Source organism: Aptenodytes patagonicus, chromosome 6 (assembly GCF_965638725.1).
Source record: "Aptenodytes patagonicus chromosome 6, bAptPat1.pri.cur, whole genome shotgun sequence".
Classification (NCBI taxonomy): domain Eukaryota; kingdom Metazoa; phylum Chordata; class Aves; order Sphenisciformes; family Spheniscidae; genus Aptenodytes; species Aptenodytes patagonicus.
Genome location: NC_134954.1, coordinates 76,683,308 through 76,707,277, shown reverse-complemented (window position 1 = coordinate 76,707,277; position 23,970 = coordinate 76,683,308). Strand labels below are relative to the sequence as shown.

General features: G+C 37.5%; 1 protein-coding gene across 8 annotated transcripts in view; it reads left to right on the top strand.

Moving 5' to 3' along the window:
• Positions 1-23,970, top strand: part of BAZ2B (bromodomain adjacent to zinc finger domain 2B) — a 168,901-nt gene that overhangs the window by 92,027 nt on the left and 52,904 nt on the right. For 6 of the 8 annotated variants that reach the window (XM_076343263.1, XM_076343269.1, XM_076343268.1 and 3 more), the window contains 7 exons: positions 494-682; positions 5,002-5,163; positions 6,680-6,873; positions 15,817-16,023; positions 16,694-17,092; positions 19,520-20,129; positions 21,436-21,732. In XM_076343263.1, the coding sequence (XP_076199378.1) occupies positions 494-682; positions 5,002-5,163; positions 6,680-6,873; positions 15,817-16,023; positions 16,694-17,092; positions 19,520-20,129; positions 21,436-21,732 (2,058 nt within the window). The remainder of the gene's footprint in view (positions 1-493; positions 683-5,001; positions 5,164-6,679; positions 6,874-15,816; positions 16,024-16,693; positions 17,093-19,519; positions 20,130-21,435; positions 21,733-23,970) is intronic. The other 2 variants (XM_076343270.1, XM_076343267.1) reach the window with 1 other exon arrangement.

Below are 23,970 nucleotides of genomic sequence, written 5' to 3'. Positions count from 1 at the left end.
TTACTGGGGGTTTTGAGTTCTATTTTAAAATTTACAAAATGTGTGCAAGGTACCTTTGTTGTTTTGTGTATTTCATTATTAGTTTGTGCATCGTGTGTTTTGTAGGCCCCTGTTGATCTCTGAAATGGGATTTCATGTGTATTAAGGATAGATATGTCAAACAGTTCTGCTTATAAAAGGATAATCCTCTGTTTCTGATCCCAGTATGTTAAAGGAACAGACTCTCTCCCACTGCTAACAGAAATTGCCATGGCAAATATAATACCTTTTTTCATTTTTACTTACAAACATTTTGTTAGAGTTGCTCATGTTTTCAGATATTTTCTGTGTTGGAGAAATACAATGCCAATACTGGAAGAAGATACTATATGTAAAACTTAATGATAGCTTTTAAAATACAAAAGCTTTTTAATAAAATTTTTTTAAGCTTGAGGTTGGACTTCACAGCATCTGTTTGGATAGTGCAATTTCAAGTGTTGTTTTTTCCCCTCAGGGCATACATTCAGAACAGCTGGGGATCAGCCATGTAAGCTGTCCACTGTATCGAGTGCCTTCCCAGTGTTCAGTCACCCAGTCTTTGGTCCGCATGCAGCCAGTTCACGGTATGCAGAGTTTGGTGGCTTGGGAACACTTGGTACACCCACAGCCTTAGCAGCACATCCCCAGCTAGCATCTTTTCCAGGTAAACATTGTTGCAAGGAATATTAAACTGAAGAAAGGGTTAACAGTCTTCACCCCCTAGGCAGACTTTGTAAAAGACTTCAGGCAAAAGACTTCATACTATAGGCTTGATTTAAATCCAGGACGATTTTGATGAGAAGAAAGAAATATGTTGGCTGAGTTTCTCAGGAACAGTGTTTTCACAGTAGTCTTCCAAGAAACAAAGAAGTGCTTGATCTTCTTTATTCTTTCCATCACAAGGTAACATCCTTCTTCATTACATGGGTGTGTTGATTGCATAACCACAGTTCTTGAAAGTACTATTACAGATATATCATTTGTCTGTAATACGATTGGCTGGCATAATCTTGTTCCTTACTTGATTTTATTCATAAGCAAAGGGAATTTTTTGGTGGTATCTTGTAAAGTCAGTAGTCTCCCATCCTTCAAAATATCAACGTATTGCACAAAAGAGATGAATACAAAATGATGCATGTGACTTCCACCATAAGAAGTCAGTTACTCAGCTAGTGTTTTCCAGTCTTGTATACTCTGTAAATCTTACATCTGAGAACAAAGCTTTCTGAAGTAAATTAAATAGTTTGCGTTCTCCAAAGTATGCAGTAAGTAAAGATGCTTATTAATTCACTTTTGCTGTAGTTTGAAGAAAATATATTCCTGCCAGGAAGTGAGTATCTTGAGGAGACCTCCTCTTTCCTTGGCTGGCCAGGCCCTGTGTGTCCACCCGTGCCCCCCCTTGACCCTCTGGTAGAATTTACGATTGTGGGATTCCACCACCGGTAGAGTTTTAGGAGTGTAGGATTAGGTACTGGTAAAAACCTACAGCAAATATTGCAAAGAGATCTTTTAGTATTTTTAAAATTTTGTTTGGTATGAATGACAGAATTTTGTTTTAGTTATTAATGCCAGAGGAGTAAAAGCAGAACTTTTTGTTACTGGGAGGATAATGAGATACTGTATACATACCTACACAAAGCAAAAGCATCTGAAAGAAATGCATGCAGAGGTGAAGTAAGGAGGGGTAAAATACTTCAAAAAGCAGTGAATACTGATTCATTTGTAATGTTCTCATGCAGTGAATTTTTTTTATTATATGAAAAGATTCATTCACTTGTAACAGCCATCTAACGTGTGTTAGTGCAGCAGAGCTAATGGGTACTCGTTTTAAGCTTTGCTTATAAGGGATGGTAGTTCATAGCTTCCATTGACTTTGTTCCATTTTGCAAGAGAAACTTTCTTCATTGAGAAAATCTTATTTTTGCTGAAGTAGGAATGAAAGAACTCTGCATCTGTCCTTGGACGATTTTCTGACCTTCTGTGATGTTCTTAAAAGTTTCAACTAAAAATTAGGATGCTCATGTCTGTAAAGATGGGGTTTTTATATTCATGTACCTGGGTAAATAAGTGTAGGGGGAAAAATTCATAATCTTACAATTTTGGTTTTGCCGTCTCATTGAAGGGTGGTATTTTCCATAGATCTTGATAATACAGTAAATAGCTCAGAAGTTATCTTAGGCAGTCTAGCTGTCTGTAGTTGTTATAATCTTGCTTAAGCCTTTGAATGGCACCTTTGTCCTTAATTCGGTAGCAGTTTATCTGCATGTGTACTATTTTATATATATTGTCTAGTGACCACTGTTTTTACATTTCTTGGTTAGTACATTCCAAAGCAATGATTCTGTAACTTTGTGGGACCACTCAGAATACATACAAAACTACTATGTATCACTATGCTTAAATTCCAAATTTAAGATAATAGAATAATGTGAAGTTTTTGCAGATCAATCACAGCCTGCTTATCATACCATGATGAAAGTTTTGGAATTGTTGCTCTAGAGTGTCCAGTCTTCTGTTTTCATTGCTGGTATTCTAGCCATATTTTGTGTCTTTTTAGCAATTAGAATCTTTCATTTGTAACATTCTCAAATCACTGTGATGTATGTTATTACAATTTCAGTGTCTGTTGACACTGGCAGGTTAAAATTTGTTTATTAACATTGTTCAAACTTCATTTATGTATTCATTAAGAGTCATAATTACTGCATGTAACATCCTTATACTTAACATAGCTATTTCTTACTTTCCTTATCTTCTTAATGTGTTTTATAGCAATATGAAATAACTGTCTTAAAATGCATTAGAATCTAAATCCTGCTCAACTATACGGTTTAATTCTTTTAATCACACTGGTAATGTATGTGTGTAAAATAGCAGAAGTTATATACTTTTGGCACAATTCTCGTCCTCGTAATGTACAAAACTTGGTATTTTTATTTTAAGAAATGAAACATGCCAGTGGGCCAAACCACAGATTTTGCTCTTTCTCAGCTGTTCACAGGGATATTATGCAAAACTGTTTCCTTCCTGAATGTATGCCACAACTTATGCTATGTTTCAGGGTTCAAAAAAAATCATAATTGCAATTAAGACCTAAAGAAATAATTTTCAAGAAGAGGAAAAGCAGTCAATCACAGAAGTCAGAAAAGACTTGCTTACCACCTAGTCCATCCTGTTACTTGTGTAGATTGTGCCTTCCAGTGTGTTTTTAGTGTTTGTGTTACATAATGGTTTTCACTGTAAGACTGGAAAGCATACTCACAAATCTGATATTTTAAGCATAAAAAAAGCACTGTGTTTTAACAGCTTCTTTGTATGAGTCAACTGTACCAAAACACTTAGCGTCGCTACCCTTTAAACACCTTCACAGGGTCGTATAGCCAGTGTAGGACCTGGCCAAGTGATAACCATCTCTTCCACAACTTGTATTATTTTATGTGCACTTGCTTGTTAGATTTAGGGTTTACGTAGACTGAACATGTTTCTAGCCCTTGTCACAATGGCATTTGTGTGGCATGTTTCTGATTCTTCTGCTTCTTGTAATGTGATATCATTTCTGTTTTGATTGGTGGTGGGTGGGGAGAGTTAGTTTTAAGAGAAGTTTGGAAGTGATTTTTCTTTCTTGACAAAATATTACTGCATTTTTTTTTTTTCCCCAAACACACACATTTCTCTCTCTCGCATATGTAATTTTTAACATAGGATCTTCTTTCAAAAGTTTCTTTCCCTTCAGAGGGATTTGAAAGATTCTTCTTTAGTTATGCTTTGTGGTTTTTTCAGTTGTTGACTAATAAATGCGTTGCAAAATGTTGTTGTAGCTACTGCAACAGCTATTATAAAAGAAGACCCTGACACTTTTAAGGAAATCCTCTATGCAAATCTGCACACCGTTTCTGGGCTCCTGTTTAAGCACAGAAACCTCTGACAAGAGCAGTGCACTGGATATTTCTCTCTTACATGGCGGTTTAGGCTTAGCAGTGCCTTGTGTTTAAAAAAAACAAAAACCAAAAAAAACCCCCAAAAAAACCAAAACCAAAAACCCCCAAAAAGTCAGTTTGGTCTTGCAGAGTTTCAAGAATCTGCAGAAAAGGATTCCGTAAGGGTTGCATAAATACTCTAAATAGTTGCTGCTATAGTAAAGAACTTTAAAAATTGGAAGTTGTATGGACCATATCAACTCATTTGAAGTACATTTTCCTGGAAAACAAAAGTCAGTAACCATTTAAGATGAAAGTTTAAAACAGCAACAAAAGCAAAAAAGAGTATTAGATTGTTTTTAAAATAAGAAATCTTTATTCATTGCTTGACTACTTGAATTCATGTAACAAGCAGCACAGAGTAGTCCTGTTTCTGATTGTGAAACAACCATTTTAATAGGGATGTTACAGGAAAAAAATAGACTGCTTTTTTCCAATTCAGTGTCAAACTCCAGGGTAGAAACCTCTTAGAATGGGTATAGAGTTACTATAGAGTAGCTAGAGATTCCTGTATTAAATAGGTCATTTCATGGGGAACTGCTTCAGATGTGTTTTTGTGGTGGAGGCCTTGGAGTATTATTCCAAGACTGAGATCACAGAGGTGACTTAAAGCTGTTGTGCTTTTTTCATAGTTCTGATGTAGGAAGACTGCTGAGGTAATAATGAATGTTCAAGAGTGACCTGTGAATATTGATCCTGTTTATAAGACTAGCAGTTTCATTTTGGGGTGATCACTGTCTCATAGCTTTCTATTAAGTATTTATTTTCAGAATGCGTTTAAATAAAACTGCATTGAAATCTTTACCAGAATGGCTTTAATGACTTAAAACCAGAATTGCTGCAGGAAATTCATGTCATTTAAGAAGTTCCTAAGTGTTGTGTTTTCTTCTTACTTCCAGATTTAGTAAATCTGCTGTAGATTATGTATACAGCAACATGCTTACAGAAATATTTAAATATATTATTAGAACAACTGAAGTTTGTTTTTTTTTCCTTTGTGGTGCAGAATGGTGGCGAACAGCAGACACACACTCTCGTCACGGGGCAGCTTTTTTCCCACCGCTCTTGGGAATTCCACCGCTGTTTGCACCTCCTGCACAGAATCATGATTCTGCTTCATTCCACTCAAGAGCTACAGGAAAAAATAGTCGGAGCAATACAGAAAAAGGTATGGCTAAAGTTGTAGAGGGAGTAATTGCATCGAACCTCTGTACATGCAGAAAGATGTGGAATGTGAGGTAAACCTCACATTGTTCTTCCCATTCCTAAACAGTTCTATAAAAATTGATTCTGTCAGCTAAGTGTGAGACATACAAGTATGGGCTTTCAATAACAAAATACTCTTTCTACTAATATTCTTTCCCCTTCTTTTTGCTTAGATAGCTTGTCTGGGACTGAGTAGTAGGGAAAAGTTTTCTTTTAAAGTTTTTAGTTTGATTTAGGGGGCCTTGTACTTCTATAGTGAATACCGTTCCTCTGCATATGAGAAGCAGGCATCAGATAGTTATTGGGGGGGGGGGGGGGCATGGAGGGGGGGATGGCTACAGTTACAGGATCTCAATGAAAATAGCCCAATGACATTGCAACATTTTCTTGCGTTTCAAACCAGTATTTTATGTAGTGGTATTGCACACCTTTTGAAGATGTAAGATACGTTTGTTTGATGTTTGGTACTAGGTTTGTTCAGCTTAGAGGAGAGAAGGCTGAGGGGTGACCTCATTGCTGTCTGTGGCTTCCTCATGAGGGGAAACGGAGAGGGAGGTGCTGGTCTCTTCTTTCTGGTGTTGGGTGGTGACAGGATGCGAGGGGATGGCTTAAAGCTGCATCAGGGGAAGTTCACATTGGATATTAGGAAAATGTTGTTCACTGAGAGGGTGAGCAAGCTTGGCAGGGAAGTGGTCATGGCCCCAAGTCCATCTGTGTTCAAGAAGCGTTTGGACAATGCTCTTAGATCTGTGGTTTAACTTTTAAGTTGTCCTGTATGGAGTCAGGAGTTGGACTTGATGATCCTTGTGGATCCCTTCCAACTCAGGATATTCTGTGATGTACAAACAAAGCTTTTTTATATATATATATATATGTATATAGTTTTGGTAGGTTTTAGGACCTGATGTGTGTTTCAGAATCAATCTGATAATAGTCCTGGGATTGCAGAGTAGCAAGTTTGTGTGGTTAGGGGTATTTTCGTAGAAAACAACGATCTTCTTGACAGATAAGTAAGCAAGCTTGAATGTGGACGTTATTTCAAATAGCATTCCCACAACTTCCCTCCCACCTCATTTTACACATTGCAAAACTCATAAAATATCTTGGGCTTCATGTGGTTTTCTTTGGAGACGATTGATACTTCAAAATTGTAAACAAATTATTCTGTGAGATATTTACTGGAATGTATATTTTTGTGTCGTCTTTCTTCAAAATCTTATTTTTCTGCCCCATCTAAACTCAAGGATAGTTTGGGCTTCAAAATGGACAATACCAGATTATTACTATTTTTTTTTTTTCCTCCTTACAGCATTAAATGTGTTTGTCCTGTAAATCATGGGTGCGCTGCATGTTTTAATTAAAATAGGCAAATCAAAGTGACTCTTGGATGGCAAATTTTTAGTCTTATGTTGGGAGTAACCTGTGAGTAGTCTAGTGTCTCTTTTTAAAGTGTCACTTTGTAAATCTGTCGTCTTAAGGTATAAATGGATCACTGAATGGGAACAGTACCACTGCAGTATCTGGTATCAGCACATCTGTACTATCCACTAGCATTGCAACATCTGCAGGACAAGTGAAAGCTATAACCTCAGGAGCAGGAGGCCGCAAATACAACCAGGAGCAAAGCAAAGTTCAGCTTTTGGACACCAGAGCTGACAAAATCAAAGATAAGGTAAATATACAGAAAAAATGCTTAACATTCAGACAAAAAATTGACATGGTAAGTGTTCTGATTGTGCACACAGCAGCATTTTAAAGTGTTCTCTCCAGTACAAAATGTTTTGGGTTTTTCTTATTTATTAGAGCAAGATCTGTACCTTTGTTTCTGTGGGTTGGTTTGTTTTTTTTTTTCTGTTGTTTGTTTGTTTTTTGGCATGTTTATGAACCAAAAGCTACCATTAGCACTAATTCCACTAGTTAATAGCTGTATGCGATAACATAATTTAATTTATATAGTTGTAAAAATAAAGTATGTTTTTTAACACCAATATTTGATATTATTATACTAGGGTATAAATATTTGTATTATAAATCACAACCTATAAGTTATATCTATTAATTTAATTATGTTTTTGTGTAACTTAAAATATAAAAAATTTCAGAAGCAAAATGAAATTTTTAAACATTAAAAGAAAAATGCTTTTCTGGGAGTTATTTCCTATTTATCAGAAGAAAGAAGTATTATTAATGGCTGTGATTCAGCAAAAGACTTAGGCAGCCATCTAATATGAAAGACATGAGTAGTCTCAGTGAGTTAGTAAACCTCCTTATGTACTGACCCAAGCACGCCTTAAGAACTTTACTACTCTTGGAACCAAAACTACTTAGTCAAAACACAGGAAATGGGCTACTGGGAAATTGATTACTGTCAGAATAGAAGCTAAGGGAGTCATTCCCTACTGGCAGCCATCTAGGCTAAAATACTTTTATTTCTTGATATTTATTTATATTTTTGTTTTGTGAGTGAAGTGGGCCTGTTGCTTTCTTTCTCTTTGTGTTACTGCATTGCATTCAGCTCCCAAATCTGAGTGCTCTTAGGTGAGAGGTTGGCATTTTCAAAGGACACTTGGTGTTCGCGTGTGTCTGCATAAAAATAGTTGTTAGCACTAAAATGGTTAATTGTATCTGTATAGTGATATGGTGTTTAATATATCGACAATAGGGAAATTATTAACATATCAAAGAACGTTTTCCCTCAAAACATTCTTCGTGTGTTCAATGATCAACAACTTTTGAAGGTATTAAGGTAGTTACAGATATTGGGGAAATCTTTGACTTTTTTCAGGCTTAAATACTAGAAATGGCTCTTCCCTTTCTAAAATTCTGCTTTTATCCTGGATATAATATATATTTGAATATATATATGCCGGTCTTCACTGGCAAGTGCTCGAGCCTCACTGCCCAAGCCGCAGAAGGCAAAGGTAGGGACTGGGAGAATGAAGAGCCGCCCAGTGTGGGAGGACATCAGGTTCGAGACCATCTAAGGCACCTGAAGGTGCACAAGTCCATGGGATCTGATGAGATGCATCCGTGGGTCCTGAGGGAACTGGCAGATGAAGTTGCTAAGCCACTCTCCATTGTAGTTCAGAAGTCGTGGCAGTGCGGTAAAGTTCCCACTGACTGGAAAAGGGGAAACATAACCCCCATTTTTAAGAAGGGAAAAAAGGAAGGCTCGGGGAACTACAGGCCAGTCAGTCTCACCTCTGTGCCTGGGAAGATCATGGAAGAGAGCCTCCTGGAAGCTCTGCTAAGGCACATGGAGGACAGGGAGGTGATTCGAGACAGCCAGCATGGCTTCACCAAGGGCAAGTCCTGCCTGCCTGACCTAGTGGCCTTCTATGATGGAGCGACTACCTCAGTGGACACGGGAAGGGCTACAGATGTCGTCTATCTGGACCTCTGTAAGGCCTTTGACACGGTCCCCCACAACATCCTTCTCTCTAAACTGGAGAGGTATGGACTTGATGGGTGGACTGTCCGGTAGGTGAGGAGCTGGTTGGATGGTCGCATCCAGAGGGTGGTGGTCAACGGCTCAATGGCCAGATGGAGGTTGGTGACGAGTGGCGTCCCGCAGGGGTCCGTATTGGGACAGGTACTGTTTAATGTCTTCATCAGTGACATAGACAGTGGGATCGAGTGCACCCTCAGCAAGTTTGCAGATGACACCAAGCTGAGTGGTGCAGTCGACACGCCAGAGGGACGGGACGCCACCCAGAGGGACCTGGACAAGCCTGAGAAGTGGGCCCGTGTGAACCTCATGAGGTTTAACAAGGCCAAGTGCAAGGTCCTGCACCTGGGTCGGGGCAACCCCCAGTACCAATACAGGCTAGGGGATGAAGGGATTGAGAGCAGCCCTGCCGAGAAGGACTTGGGGGTACTAGTGGATGAAAAGCTGGACATGAGCCGGCAACGTGCGCTCGCAGCCCAGAAGGCCAATCGTATCCTGGGCTGCATCCAAAGCAGCGTGGCCAGCAGGTCGAGGGAGGGGATTCTGCCCCTCTACTCTGCTCTGGTGAGACCCCAGCTGGAATTACTGCGTCCAGCTCTGGAGCCCTCAGCATAAGAAAGACACAGACCTGTTGGAGCACGTCCAGAGGAGGGTCACAGAAATGATCAGGGGGATGGAACACCTCTCCTATGAAGAAAGGCTGAGAGAGTTGGGGTGGTTCAGCCTAGAGAAGAGAAGGCTTCGGGGAGACCTTCTTGCAGCCTATCAGTACTTCAAGGGGGCTTATAAAAAAGATGGGGACAGACTTTTTAGCAGGGCCTGTTGCGACAGGACAAGGGGGAATGGCTTTAAACTAAAGGCGGGTAGATATAGACTAGATATAAGGAAGACATTTTTTATGCTGAGGGTGGTGAAGCACTGGCACAGGTTGCCCAGAGAGGTGGTGGATGCCCCACCCCTGGAAACATTCCAGGTCAGGTTGGATGGGGCTCTGAGCAACCTGATCTAGCTGAAGATGTGCCCACAGCAGGGGGGTTGGTCTAGATGACCTTTAGAGGTCCCTTCCAACCCAAACTATTCTATGATTCTATGATATATATGTGCAAAACGTAAGCTTTGTTTCTACGGTGCAGAAGTAAACCTTTTTCCAGATAATGTCTCTGCTTTTCTGACTATTACTGCAGTTATGCAGAATACCAAATAAATTACTATCTTTTAATATCTCCAAATACCTTCTGAAAAGTTTATGTCAGAAGCAAATGAACAGACTCTTCTGTTCAATTTTTGGCTTTTTGCCTTATTCAGAATAATGAGCTGCTTAAGTTAGTTACTTGTTAATAGGTGTATCACTGAAAATTTCACCTCTTTTTGCCTTGTTTTCAAATTTCAGTCAGGATGTTTGTCAGCTTTGTTATCTTCTCCTTTGTATTAGCATTTGTCTTTAAGCATAAGTTCTGTATCCTTGGTACATTTTCTTTTGATGTGGGTACTGATTTCGAACTCCAGTTTCAATTTGCTAAATAACTGAGTTGCTGTAAAACACTGTACTCAATCAATTAGTATACTTCCTTTCTTAAATTTATTTAGTTTTCTGTCTTAACATTTAAATCATCTGTCTAATGCGGATAAATTTCAGGTTGTCAACAGTTCTGCTTCCTATGTTCTTGTAGTAATTTTTCTAATACTGGAATGGAGTGAGTTTGTTCCTGGTCTCAATATGCTGACATTCTAGACGTTACTCTAATCCTTATTCTTAACTCCTTTTGCTCTGAAACTTTTTGAGGTAATTGGTATTTGTCTATGCATAATGATTTGAACAAGCTTTCCCATGAAAACATACAGAATACTCTGAATGAGAACACCAACACCAAGAGATTTGATTTAAAAAAAAAAAAAAAAAAAACAACAGTATTTTTATTTTGGTATGTTAGAATGAAGCCATAACTGGAACTGAAGGCAGAGGAGTAAGCAGGGGACAGTAGGTAGTTGGAGTATTTTGTGCTGGACTTTGTACAAGTGATGTTACGTTTTTAAATTTCAAAGTGTAACAACACTTGCCTCTTTTTCTGAAGAGCACAGTTTATTTTAAAACATTTTTGTTATACTTCTCTAAATGTTCCTTTCTTTAGGATTTTATTTTTTTATTATTCATCTGCTGATTTCTTCGATCATATCCTTAGTTGTAATTTTCTTTTGAGGTTGGTATTTAAAAAATTTCTTTTTAAACAAAAGAAAGGCAAAGCTGATACCGAGCTGTTTGTACAGTTGGTGAAAATCTAAAGAGTTAGTTATTGTGCAGTGTTTTCTTTGAAACATTTCTGGTTGAATTGTAGTTCTGTTGTCCTACCATCTTAGGGAATCCTAAAGTGCAATCTGGTAGGAACTTGTATTATATAAATTTCTTTGCCTGGAGTGTGTGAAAAAGGACTTCTGAGTTGATAGAAGCATCTGTTGTTCAAAGCTGTAGTTATTAGTAGTTCTCATCCAGTTTCTTTTGTCTAGGGTGTGTATTTGACCATTCAGAAGGCTATACGTATCAGACAATGATAAACCGGAATCTGTCTAAAACATGAGTTTAAAATTGTGCCAAATCCTCACTCATCACTGTATATTTGTGGCGTACCATGTTATGTCTGTTGAGCGTAATGATGTTGCATTGGAGGTAGATGTCATCGTGATGATCTGATATACTGTCCGTGACATTTCTTAACATACAAAAATTTGGGAACTGCGTTACTTTTTTGGTTTGCTCTGTTGGTCACTGTGTTGATAACATTAGCATGCTTTAATTGTCTTCTTTTAAGCCTGCCCTGTTTGTGGCCAAGATAAAACTGAATAAGCAGACACACTTTATAAATAATCTTTCATCTGAATGTGCTGCATCAGCCTCACAAAAGAAATGTAAAACTGACTGCCCCTCTATTGATTTGCATTAGTGAATTTCTAGGATGAGGAAGGTCAGTAGGATTTTTACATTGGTAAAGCAACAGTCTCCAGGGAAAGAAGGCACAACTGGTGAACTTGAATCTCATTTGGGTTAGAGAAGGTCCCCTTCCATTATGGGCAGCTGGTGAGATAGGAATCCACTCCAAGATCTTGCACTGGGGGCTTTTACTTACCTGGATTCCAGAATTAGCATCAGGATGCTGGGTTATTAGCTGCAGTCACATCGTTTGCCTTTAATATCTTTTCTTGGCAACTACCACGTTGTATTTCCTTTATAAACTTCAGTAATTTGAAATCATGACTAAAATCTTTTAAACTATCACTTCAGTCACCTTTTTATGGGACTATCCCACTGGGTCTTTAAGGTCGGGCTACTTTTCTTGGTACTCGTATTCAGTCTAGATTATTGCTTTCTGAACAATGGACATTTTCAATTAGCATAACCATCCAGCGGTTTGGCAAAGTCAGTGAACCAAAATCAAATATGAAATTTATTTTAATTGAACGCACTCTTGCTTCAACTTTTATGACTCTATTGTTGCCAAAAGAGGAACTAGTCAAAGTGAAATTTGCTCTTTTAATATAACTTAATAATAATTTTTTTTATTGAGTGTATTTCTTGAAGGTCTTTTATTATCTTTTTCTAAATAATATATTTTTTGATGTTCTATAAATATCTGCCTGGTCTTACATATGTCTTCAGAAGTCTAATGCTCTCTTTTTTTCTGTCTAATATATTTCAGCTGAAGTAAAACTACTTACTTTTTGGTCTGTACTTTTCCTTCTCTTTCTTGACTGTTTTCTTTTGTGTCAGCAAGCTTTTAGAATTTCTTTCAAGTATTTTTTGTTGTTCTAAATGTCTTTACAGAGAGATTTTTCTTTACAGTTATCTTTTTCTCCTTCTGGCTTACATTATTTGATTTAGTCTGAATTATTTCTTCTCTATGCAGTTTACTGGTGTTTGGTTTTTTTGTTTTGTTTTGTTTTTTTCCTCAGCTGCTTTACCTTTTATGCTGGATCTGATAGAAACTTCTCCATCAAGATTAATCCTTTTATATCCACTAAATGCACGAGTTTAAATTTTCCCTATCGTTACATTTTCTCTAAGCTACTAATTTGCCGTCCCCTCGTGTGGAATCCTACTAATCCAAGTTCTTTGTATTGGTTTTATCTATGTTAAAAGAGATTCTATTTGTTTATGAAGTAGAAACTCCCCGGAAAGCAGTTGTGTTTCATAATGTAGTTAAATGCCTGATTTGTTTTAAAGCATTTGATTGCTTACAAGTTATACTAAATTTTATGTCAAAATTAGCTGTCCCTTTTTTTACTTGAGGGTAGTTCTTTGTGAATCAGGCTTATGTGTTGGATGTTGCTTGGCACTTGCCGCCTCCCTTTTCACAAGAATGGTCCTGACTCCTTTCTTGGTATGGTAAATTTTCTTACGTTCTTGTCTGCAGTATGAAAAGATAGATTTGTAGGATACAGCAGCTAACACATTTTGTAAAGCTAGATGGACAGCAAAAGTTTTAAAGTCTTGATGAGTGGAAGTAAACGCTATCAGCTAAGTAAGCCCATTGACATACTCTTCTTTTTCCAGACTGTTACATGCATCTCTTAAGAAGCTGATGTTATGAATATGTATTTCATCAGCACCGTGAATAAACTGGGTATTTCTGATTTTAGTATTATTGTAGTGTTTTGGGTGTTTCCCTTTCCACATACAGAGATAAATAGAGAACCATGAAGGGGAAGAACTAGAATAGAATCCTAGAGATGTGATTCCAGGAGGCATTGTTACTTTTACTGCTTCAGATCATGGTCTTGTCCTTCATTTTATGGTCTTAACCTTCATGAAGAAATATTCTGCATCTGTGCCAAATACTAGACAGGAAGATACTTAAATATGATGTAAAGAACACCAGCGGTGAAACATACAGGACCTACCATAGACTGGCACAGTTACTGAGGTCTGTTATTTTTTGTCTGCATACATTCAGGTGGATGTTCCTCATGTGAAGTATCAACTGACACCTTTCTGACTTGAGCAGTGAAACAATAAATCCAAATAAATACATTTAAATTCTTAAGATTTCCCAACAGTGAAGCAATGCATGTGATAGTATGCAGAAGGTATGATGATATGAAGTATTACTGTGTTCATCACAGGAATCGATAAAGAGAACCTAGTTTAAAAAAAAGATACAGATACCACCAATTGACAAATAGATGAGACTTAATGCACCTTACAGCTTCCACGTTTCATAGCTATTTCACAAAGTAAATTAAATCCTATTGTTGTGGTTTAACCCCCATGGGCAGCTCAGCCCCACGCAGCTGCTTGCTCACTCCCCTCCCAGTGGGATGGGGAGAGAACTGAAGGGTAAAAGTGCAAAAACTCGTGGCTTGAGATACAGACATTTTAATGAAGAAAGCAAAAGCTGCACGCGCAAGCAAAGGAAAACAAGGAATTCATTCACTGCTTCCCATCAGCAGGCAGGTGTTCAGCCATCTCCAGGAAAGCAGGGATTCATCACGCGTAAAGGTGGATTGAGAAGACAAATGCCTTAAGTCCCTCCGCTTCCTCCTTCTTTCGACCAGCTTTTATTGCTGAGCACGATGCCATATGGTATGGGATATCCCTTTGGTCAGTTGGGGTTGGTCAGCTATCCCAGCTGTGTCCCCTCCCAACTCTTTGTGCACCCCCAGCCTGCTCACTGGCAGGGCGGTGTGAGGAGCAGAAAAGGCCTTGAGGCTGTGCAAGCGCTGCTCAGGAATAACTAAAACATCCCTGTATTATCAACACTCTTCTGGTCACTATCCAAAACATAGCACCATAGGAGCTACTATAAAAAAATTAACTCTATCCCATCCAAAACCAGTACACCCACTTACAAGAATAAGCTTGTTATGTTCTCCCGCTAATTTAAGTGCATTTCTTCTTCATAAGACAGGGATCTTTGATATAAAATCGCTCTTTCTTTTTATTTTTAGCCTCTTGTTTTATAATACACCTACCATAAAAAACTAGATTTGAAAAGTAAACTTTTGGGGAAAGTTTTCTTGAGAGCATATATTTTTAAAGTACTGTTTCTCTGATGCTCCTGTCTGCATTGTTATCTAGAATTGCTGCGACTTTTTTGCCCTCTAGTCACCTACTTTCGCTGTCCACCTTTCGTCCTTTTAACTAATTTTAACCTTGCAATTCCCTCACTGACACCATGTGCCATGTTTAGATGCTACGTAACACTTTGCTGCTGCTGCCTGACATCTGTAATCACGTTTCTCTACCTTCCAGCATCATTCTGCAAACTCTCTGTAATGATTAAATAGGCTTTAATGCAGTAATACAAACTTTCATGTCTTTCACATAGCCACCATCATAACACTCGAGTCCATATGTACCTCCTTCAGATGTGTTTGTAAAATACACAGATTCATTTTAGTTAGCTCCCCAAAAAGCTAACTGTCCTGATCCGTTGCACTTCAAAATCTGGTCTTGTAGTGTCAACATTTTGGAGTTCCTTTGGTTTTTACACCTTTCTTCTTTTTCTACATTCTTCTGTGTTGCTTCTTTTACTTTCCCATTCTGGTCTGCAAATTTGTTCTTTCCAAGAATTTAAATATAATATAGATGTCAGAGTATTTCAGCAGATTTTGGTCCCATTTTTCAGAAGCAAATCCCAGAAGCAATTTGATGAGCATACTCTTCTCAGTTCTCAAAAGCTTACATTGGTGAACAGTGCGTACTGTGAAATTACAAGTTAAGTAATGTAGTTAAATGAATGTGTCACTGAAACATACTGATGAATCTAATATGTATTGTTCTTTCTATGTTAGTTTGCAATAAAGCTTTTGGTTTTAATTTTTTTTTTTTGAAGCAGTACATTCTGTGGAGGTTTGCTAGACCTGAATTCCAGGCCCATTTTCTAGGCCTAAATTTGATACATTGCTTCGAAATGTAGTGATGCCAAGTGTTCTGCCAGTGCATGTGGTCAGAAAAATACTTTAGCGGAACTGTGTGTCCTGTTTTTCATTTTCATCATCTTGTGAAGCACTTCTTTCTCTTCATTCTTCTGCAAAGACAGTCAGTTGTGTTCCAAGGATTGCAGATCACTTTACTCCAAAGTCTTACTGTTTTTTGTTTTAAAGATTATGCATAGTAATAAGATGATATCACAGATTAAAGCTGAACCATTAATAGAGCATTCATCTTCCTGGTAGAAGCCCAGAAAAAAAGCAGTGGAAAGCTCTAGTAACAGCGACAGTGATTCGGGGTCCTCTTCAGACACCTCAAGCGAAGGCATAAGTAGTAGTGACTCCGATGATCTAGAGGAGGATGAAGAGGAGGAGGAGGACCAGAGTGCTGAAGAGAGTGAAGATGATGAATCTGATTCTGAAAACGAAGCACATCACAAAACCAAGAACAAGGTATGATACCTCATTCTGCTCACAGTCTTGTCACTGAAAGCTGTTCGTGAAAAATTGACGTCTTCACATTTGTACCAGTGAGCAATTATTTAACTACACATTAATGAATGCTAAGAATACTCTTTTTGGTTTTGCTTCAGGGTTTTCCGGGGTTTCTTTGCTTCCTGTGCGTGCGTGCATGTGTGTGTGGTGGTGTTCTTTATGGACTAGGAGTTTAATAGTTAGACTGTTACTTTTGTTATAAAGTGGGAAATACAAAGACATTAAGTGCTGTGTGCTGAATAGTGTATTGGAAATACATCTTTCTATGGATACTGCTTTGGCAGTTGATTTTTTCCTAGTACGGTGGTTACTTTTCCTGGTAGCCAATAGAAGAACAAGATTGGAATCTTGGGTATCCTGTTAGGTTTACAGTCAAAAATACATTTAAAAACAGCCATGGTTTAGTAGTCCTTCTCTACTAAGCATTGTCTTCACATACTGAAACTATCTGGGGGAAAAAACCCTAAAAAATAAATATATGACAAGATTGATTTTAAAATTATTATTGTTCATCCTCTGCCAAGAATGGCATAATAGTTTCATGGAGACTGATGATGTACCTTTTTTTTTTCCTGGAAGGGTCTTTAACTGATCTAATATGAACAATCAAAAATACATTATTTTGCAGGTGCTAATGCATAGTGGCGTAACAGATATGAAAACTGATGGACAAAAACAACATGAAAAGTCCCAAGAAAAAAGAACACACCAGCAGATACCTCTTGTGTCTGATTCCCAGACTCACTCATCATTCCAGTCCCAGCAGAAGCAGCCTCAGGTTTTGTCACAGCAGCTTCCGTTTATTTTCCAAAGCTCTCAGGCAAAGGAGGAATCTGTGAACAAACACACAAGTGTAATACAGTCTACGGGATTGGTTCCCAATGTGAAACCTTTGTCTTTGGTACATCAAGCCAAAAAGGAAACCTATTTAAAACTCATAGTTCCTTCCCCTGATCTACTCAAAGCAGGGAATAAAAATACCTCTGAAGAATCTCTCTCTTTGACCAGCGATGTAAGATCAAAACGGGTGAGTGAAAAATCACTGTTTTTCTTGATTATTTGTAACCTGTGTTGCCTGCTTAACAAGATACAACATTGTGCTATCAAGCTCTTTCAAATATAATGTTTTTAAATTATACGTATATTTATTTTCATATCATGTTTTTTTGGCGTGTTTTTAGAGTTGATGCAGATTTCTGAATGATGTAAATTAAATTATGTGAGTAGTATATGTTCTGAACTGTAGTGGTTGGTTTTTTGGTTTTGGGTTTTTTTCTTGTTGTTTTGTTTGGTTTTTTTAAAGAGCAGCAAATATTATGCTTTAATTTTAGAGATGATTCACTGTACATTACAAGTGCCCTGAACTATTCCATAATTTTATCTCAGAGAAAAGTTATCTACTTGGTGGTGCACGTGCAAGTATGCATACCCTAATGCATACACGATGTAATCATATACACAACTTACTGTCACATAATGACAAACTTGAGTTTCATGCTCATCACATAGTGGAACTTTACAGCTCTGCTGAAAGCAATTGGTGTACTGGTGAGAATAATGGGTACAAAGAAAGCAAAGGATTTTGTCATGCATCTCTTCAGGAAAATGAGCAGCTAAAATCATTATCAAAATAAGAAAAAAAGTACTCATGGGTAAATTGGGTGGCCTGGATATTTTTCCTATGCTTCTCCTAGTTTCAGTCAGAACGCTGATTTAATACTTTCCATATCTAGTATGTTATCATGGCTTTGCTTTGTTTCAAGTTGGATAGTTTTAAGTCAAAGTAATTAAAATTACCTATTTTAATCATGATTTTAAACAAAGTAACTGAAAGCCTTTTTTAAAAAAAAGTTTTAATCTTGGGTTTTGTTTGCTCTTTAAAGACAGAAGGATATCCATGCACTGATAGCTATTAAAACTCAGTATGGCCATTGCAGTAAATTTGATCTTCCTTTTTACTGGTCAGGACTCTACAATATATTTACATGTGTCTGTGTTAACAGTTCTGTAGCTTACAAAAATTCTTTGTAGATTCTCAGTTTATTTTGTTAATAGTGATTATGGTGACTAGTGATGAATTTTCATGATTTCTATTCAGTTAGATTTGAATGGGGATTAGAGAACAAAAATCTAGCATTTTAGAAATCTTAAGGCGAGAGAGAGATTAAAAAAAAATAAAAAAGTACATTTACCAAGGCAAGTTTCATTATTAAAAACAAACTTTGTTTTAAACTAAGTAGTATTGGTGAAGAGTAAACTGAACTCTGATTCACAGCTAACTCACAGTCCTCAGTGAGGACTGAAAAATATTTTTATCACGTAGTTTTTATTCCTAGACCAGAAGAGAGAGACTATTTTTCCTCTCAACTCCCAGTTACTTTGTAAAACTCAAATAAGCTAGTAATTTACCTGAAATGGTTAAATAAAGTATAATTATGAAAACATATGTCTTTGCCATTGGAAGAGGCTTCTGCTGTCAAATTTAGGTTATGAGTCTTCAGCTGAGGATACATCACCATTTAGTGGTTTGATTTCTTTCAAACTTTTACTGGAAACATGCACTGTGTGAATATTTTTTTATAGGTTTTCATAATTTCATATTCAGTTTTAAATGTTAGTAACTTCCAGAATGTATTGTATTTGACTTAATATTTAAAAATTGATTTAAAATGTACCATCTTTATCCATTCTATTACTTTTTTCCATCAAAGATGATGTGTTTTCTTTTTCCTTGGAAGAGTCTTGAGACTAAAGACAGTGTAAGCTTTACATGCATTTCTGAGCCACTACTGTTTAGTTTTTGTCTGAAGAACTTTCAAGTACTACTTTTTCAGAGTTAAAAAACTAGCATATCACAATACTTTTCAGTAATAAATTTTCTCTCTCTCTCTTTTTTTTTTGATAAAATTTTTCTATGCCAAGAACCTTCTTTTGTTTTTCTGCTAGTATTGTAGTCATTAGTGTGTTGTATTTACCTCGTGCTTTAAAATGAACAAATTACTAAAACTATTTTTACATTCACTAATGAGTTTTTATATGCTGAAATGAGTAGAAAGCGGTGTTTTTCCTATGCCAGTACATAAGAGTAGTCTCCTTTTGAAAATTTATTTTTTCAAGATGCTTAATGAAAATCAAATCTTTATGAAAATCTTTAAAAAAAATCTTTATGAAAATCACTGTCTAGAGTGATGTAGCAAGTGAAAAAGCTTCCTTACATAATTCAGATCAGCTTCATCTTGAGTTCAATTTGTCTTTTCCTAGTTGATTTACAGTGAAAATCACGAGACTTGTATAACTTGTAGTTACTCATCTCTTCTGTTGTAGCTAGCACCTACTTTTGACCTATGAAAAATAGCTTAGCAGATGTTTAAGATTCCATACAGTTTACCTGCCTGAATATGAAAGAAAAAAAAAAAATTCCACATTTTATTCCTCTGTCTTCTTATTTCTTTAGGAACAATATAAACAGACATTCCCAGCAGCACAGCTAAAGAAACAGGAATCATCTAAGAACCTGAAGAAGGTTATTGCAGCTTTGTCAAGCCCCAAACCAACATCTAGTTCACCAGCTCATCAAAAACTCACATCCTTGGAAAACAACCATTCTAATCCATTCCTGACAAATGCACTTTTAGGTAATCACCAACCCAATGGAGTTATTCAGAGCGTCATCCAGGAGGCTCCTCTTGCACTTACTACGAAACTGAAATCCCAGACCAAGATCAATGAAAGTGTAGCCATTTCTAGTAGTGCCCCCTTTTCTTTGCCAGTAAACTTGAGTGCATGTGGGAAAAAACCAACTGGTAACCGGACACCTGTTATGCCCTCTACCTCTCCTGTGTTACCTTGTTCAGGAAAGGATAAAACAGTCAGCAATAATGCAGTAAATGCAGTAAAAACACAACACCGCCTTCATTCTGCAAAACTGGTGGTGGAGCAGTTCAGAGGGCTAGACTCAGATGCCCCCAGCAGTAAGGACTCTGACGACTCAAATGATGATGACGACGACGATGAAGATGAAGATGAGGACGATGAAGATGATGATTCTGATGATAGCCAATCAGGTGGTTTAACCTTTTTAATAGGAAAAGCAGAAACTTTATTTTTTGAGTGTTGAAAACATGTATTTCCCACCATATTTTAAAATAGGGGTAGGAAATTTTGGGGCGGCATGGCTCACACAGCGTCCTACAGATATCCTGGAAAGTAGCACGTCTGCCAGTCGCCCGTTGTGTCATATCCAAAATCATGTTTTGGGTATTCTGATACTCGGTCATATGGCAAGTATACTTTCAGCTGTCCTGGTAAGATGGCTCCACAACCTTCTGGAAAGGCTGTCAGAGACCTACCTTCCAGATGAATCACCCAGCCTGCAGCTCATGTACTGCTTGTGTGGCAAGGTGCTCAGGAGGGGGATGGAGAATAGAGGCTGGTTGATGGTTAATTATTCTGGCAGGCAGAGCCCATCTGCAGAACAGGCTTCCCCAGCCAGAGAGGGACTAAACAAAGGCCTTCAAATTGTCAAGAGAGGCAAGAAAAGCATGTTTCTAGGCTTCGTTCAGGAGCACAGTAGTCAATGAGCAAGATTAGAGAAAAGTACCAGGGCAGTTGTAAGGGCTGCAGTGTTCATAGATAGCGTTCAGACTACTGTTTTAAAGGCTTTTATGCAATTCAGAAAGGCAAGGCCTGTTTTAAAGAGTTGATTGTATTCCCAGTCACTCCTTTCTCCCTTGTGTGCTGATATCCCTTGGGTCCAGCCCCACCTTCATCATTCTCTTTCCCCCTCTCGTCCACACACCCTATACTAATCCTCTTTTTTTTTTCTCACAGCTGTAGCCCATCTTCAGTTCCTTATCCTGTCTACCCTTTACTCTATCTCTAACTCTTCCTTTGCCCAGATCGCCACACTTCCAATTCTGACACCTTTCAGCCTGTACCCAGTTCCATCGTTTGCTTCCTCTTCATGCTAGATTTCACAGCCTGTGAAGTGCCCTTCCTGTGGTAGTGTTCAACCACTGCCTGGCTCACAGGGGATGTCTTAGCTGTAGCTCATTCTAGGGGACATAATCTCTTAAAATACTGCAGCTTCTGTCTCTCATCTCCTCATGGAAAAACAAAGAATTATATCCGAAACAACAGTGCATTATCATGCAGAATTACTTTATGCTGTCATATTTGTAGTAATTTTAAAGTTTAGGTAGTTAATTATAACCTTCTATTTATAGTCAAGAGATGTTATAAAAAAAAATTCAAGTCAGAAGAGCTTCTTATTTAATAAGGCAGAAGACTTTGCAAGTGTTAGAACTTAAATATATTTGCCATTAGTTATCAAGTCATAACGTGCCTTTTGCCACATTTTTTTTTAAACAGAGTCTGACAGTAATTCTGAGTCAGATACAGAAGGGTCTGAGGATGAAGACGATGAGGATGATAAAGATCAAGATGAATCCGATACAGACACTGAGGGAGAGAAAACTCCACTGAAGCTGAATAAAACTTCATCCTCTGTGAAGAACTCTTCCACTGGTCTTGCAGCTCATTCCACCCCACTTAACCTCCAAGTAGCAAAGACCCCAAGCTCTGCACCAGCTGCCTTATGTCCTGAGTCCCAGCCTGCGGTTTTTCTTGGGACAGCACCATCTACTCTTACACCAAGTACACACTGTGGTATCTGAATGTCTTGTTATAGTACAATGTAACGTCTAAGTGGCATGTGTTGTAAAAGTAGTTATAAAAGTATTTTAGACACTGGTATCAAGTGATATCTCGACATAAGAAAGAAATGTTTTTACAGTAAAAACAATCATTCACTGGAACAACCTCCCCAGGGATGTGGTAGAGTCCCCGTTACTGGAGGTTTTCAAGATACGGTCGGACAGGGTGCCTAGATAATGTCATCTAGGCTCCCTTTCCCATGAAAAGTTGGAACAGATGATCTGTTGAGGTCCCTTCCAACCTGGTCTATTCTGTGATCTTTTCACGGGTGTTTGCAACAGACATTAAAATCAAGTCAGCAGAATTGCAAGTTCTCAAGACCTGAACATTACACTTAGTCCAGGACATTCTAGCTCATATAATTATTTGAGAGAAGGTAGGATGAAATAGCCAGAGTTGATATTTATTACATTAAAACTTTTCATTATTTAGTCTTTGTTATTTACCATTTTATTCTAAACTAGTTATTTCTAATTTCTATGCATTATAGTTTGCATTCTGAATCTTCTATTTCTGCCCCTTCCTCAACAAATTTAATAGCTGTATTTAGTAAAAATATAACTTTATTCATTATTGTTTCAAAATTCTCAGTAGAATTTATGGATTTACATGAAGGAATTATTTTTATAAGGTTCATAAAAAGTACATTTAGCATTTGCCTGATGTTATATAGTGTTTATAATCCTTTACTTGGTGACTAATTTGTAAAATTTAGTAATTACTACTGCTACAGAAAAGAATGCATTTTTGAAAGTCACACTTCTCAATTTGCATGGTAACAAATGAAATTGTATATTTACAACTTTGAATTAGAAACTTGATATTTAATTAACATGCAAGTAAATAGATTTTAAATGGGGACATCCACTCATAAATTGGTTTTTATATTTGGATTCAGTGGAATAGGAATTTCATTCCATGTCATCAAGGGCATTAACTTTGAAGCACTGTAATGTGATCTACTTCATATTTTTCCCAGAAACAAACCTATTAATCACACAGTTTGTAAAAGATTTCCCATGCATTAGGAGTAATCCAAATTTTTAAAAGACAAAGGTTTTTTTTTTTTGCTTGGGAATCTGTGTTGATTTATGATGCTTTGAAAAGGCTGATAGCAGATTTTTGTCTGTTTACGGAGGTGAGAGGTAGAATGAAATAATTTTGTGTCCTTGTTTTAGGTGTAGTACTTTTTCCTAGTAAGAATCACCATAACACAATTAAAATACTTTTGTGTCCATTTTACCTAAAGCTGATCAGTCACTGAAGAGGTCTTGTGTCTCTTCTCTGTATCTGTTTTTCACTGGACAACTCATTTTTTCAATTCACTTGTATTTGGACAAGCAATCTCCCTCCCTCAACTGTGACTATTGGAAGTAATGTAATAGGCAGTCATGTTAGTTTAAGACTGCAGACGTGTCCAAGAAGTTTGGCATCCAAGCATGGGCATTTCCTCAGTGCTTTCTGTAGAGGACTCTTAGCAGTTGCTTCCAGATCGTGTAGGCATCTCAGTTGGAAACCTGTGCCATTGTACCATATGACACTCCTCCTGGCTGTTAAGAGGTTGGAGCAAGTTTCAAGGGTTCAGTCTGATAACGATACTCTTTCATGTCCATTTCCACAGGGAAGAGAGGTGTCACATTCTTTACACAAGGTCCAAACTACCTTTTTGAGAAATGCATCTTCCAAAAGTTTGTCTGTGTACATAGTTCATGTCCTATGGTTCTCTCAAAGAGGCCTGAGAAAAGTATCAGCCTTTGGCACTCCGTAAAACCCCACGTTTGGCAATTGTCTCTATCATATTATTGATTCAGTCTCTTGACTAGCACCAAACACATCATCTGTTTGAACCTTGAAAAGCTGGAATAATCCTGAAAATTTTCTGCATTTGGCAGGTGACAGCAATCTATACACAGTGCTCTTTGAAGGCTGAGCCTATTATAATGCATGGATTTTTAAAGTAAAGAGTGTTTTTATTTTCATCTTATGTACTGAAAAATTTTAAATATGATCTAGTTATAGAAAAACAGGTGTGTAAGGAATTATTTTAGCAGTATCTGAGAGAGCCAAACAAGGCAAGCAGTTCAGTATGGCATAATTAGGTTTTCTTCTGTTTACAATTTCAGAAGAGGTTAAAGGAAACTTTAGAGGAAAATGTATTTCAAAAGGAGAATAGTTACATTAATTTTCTTG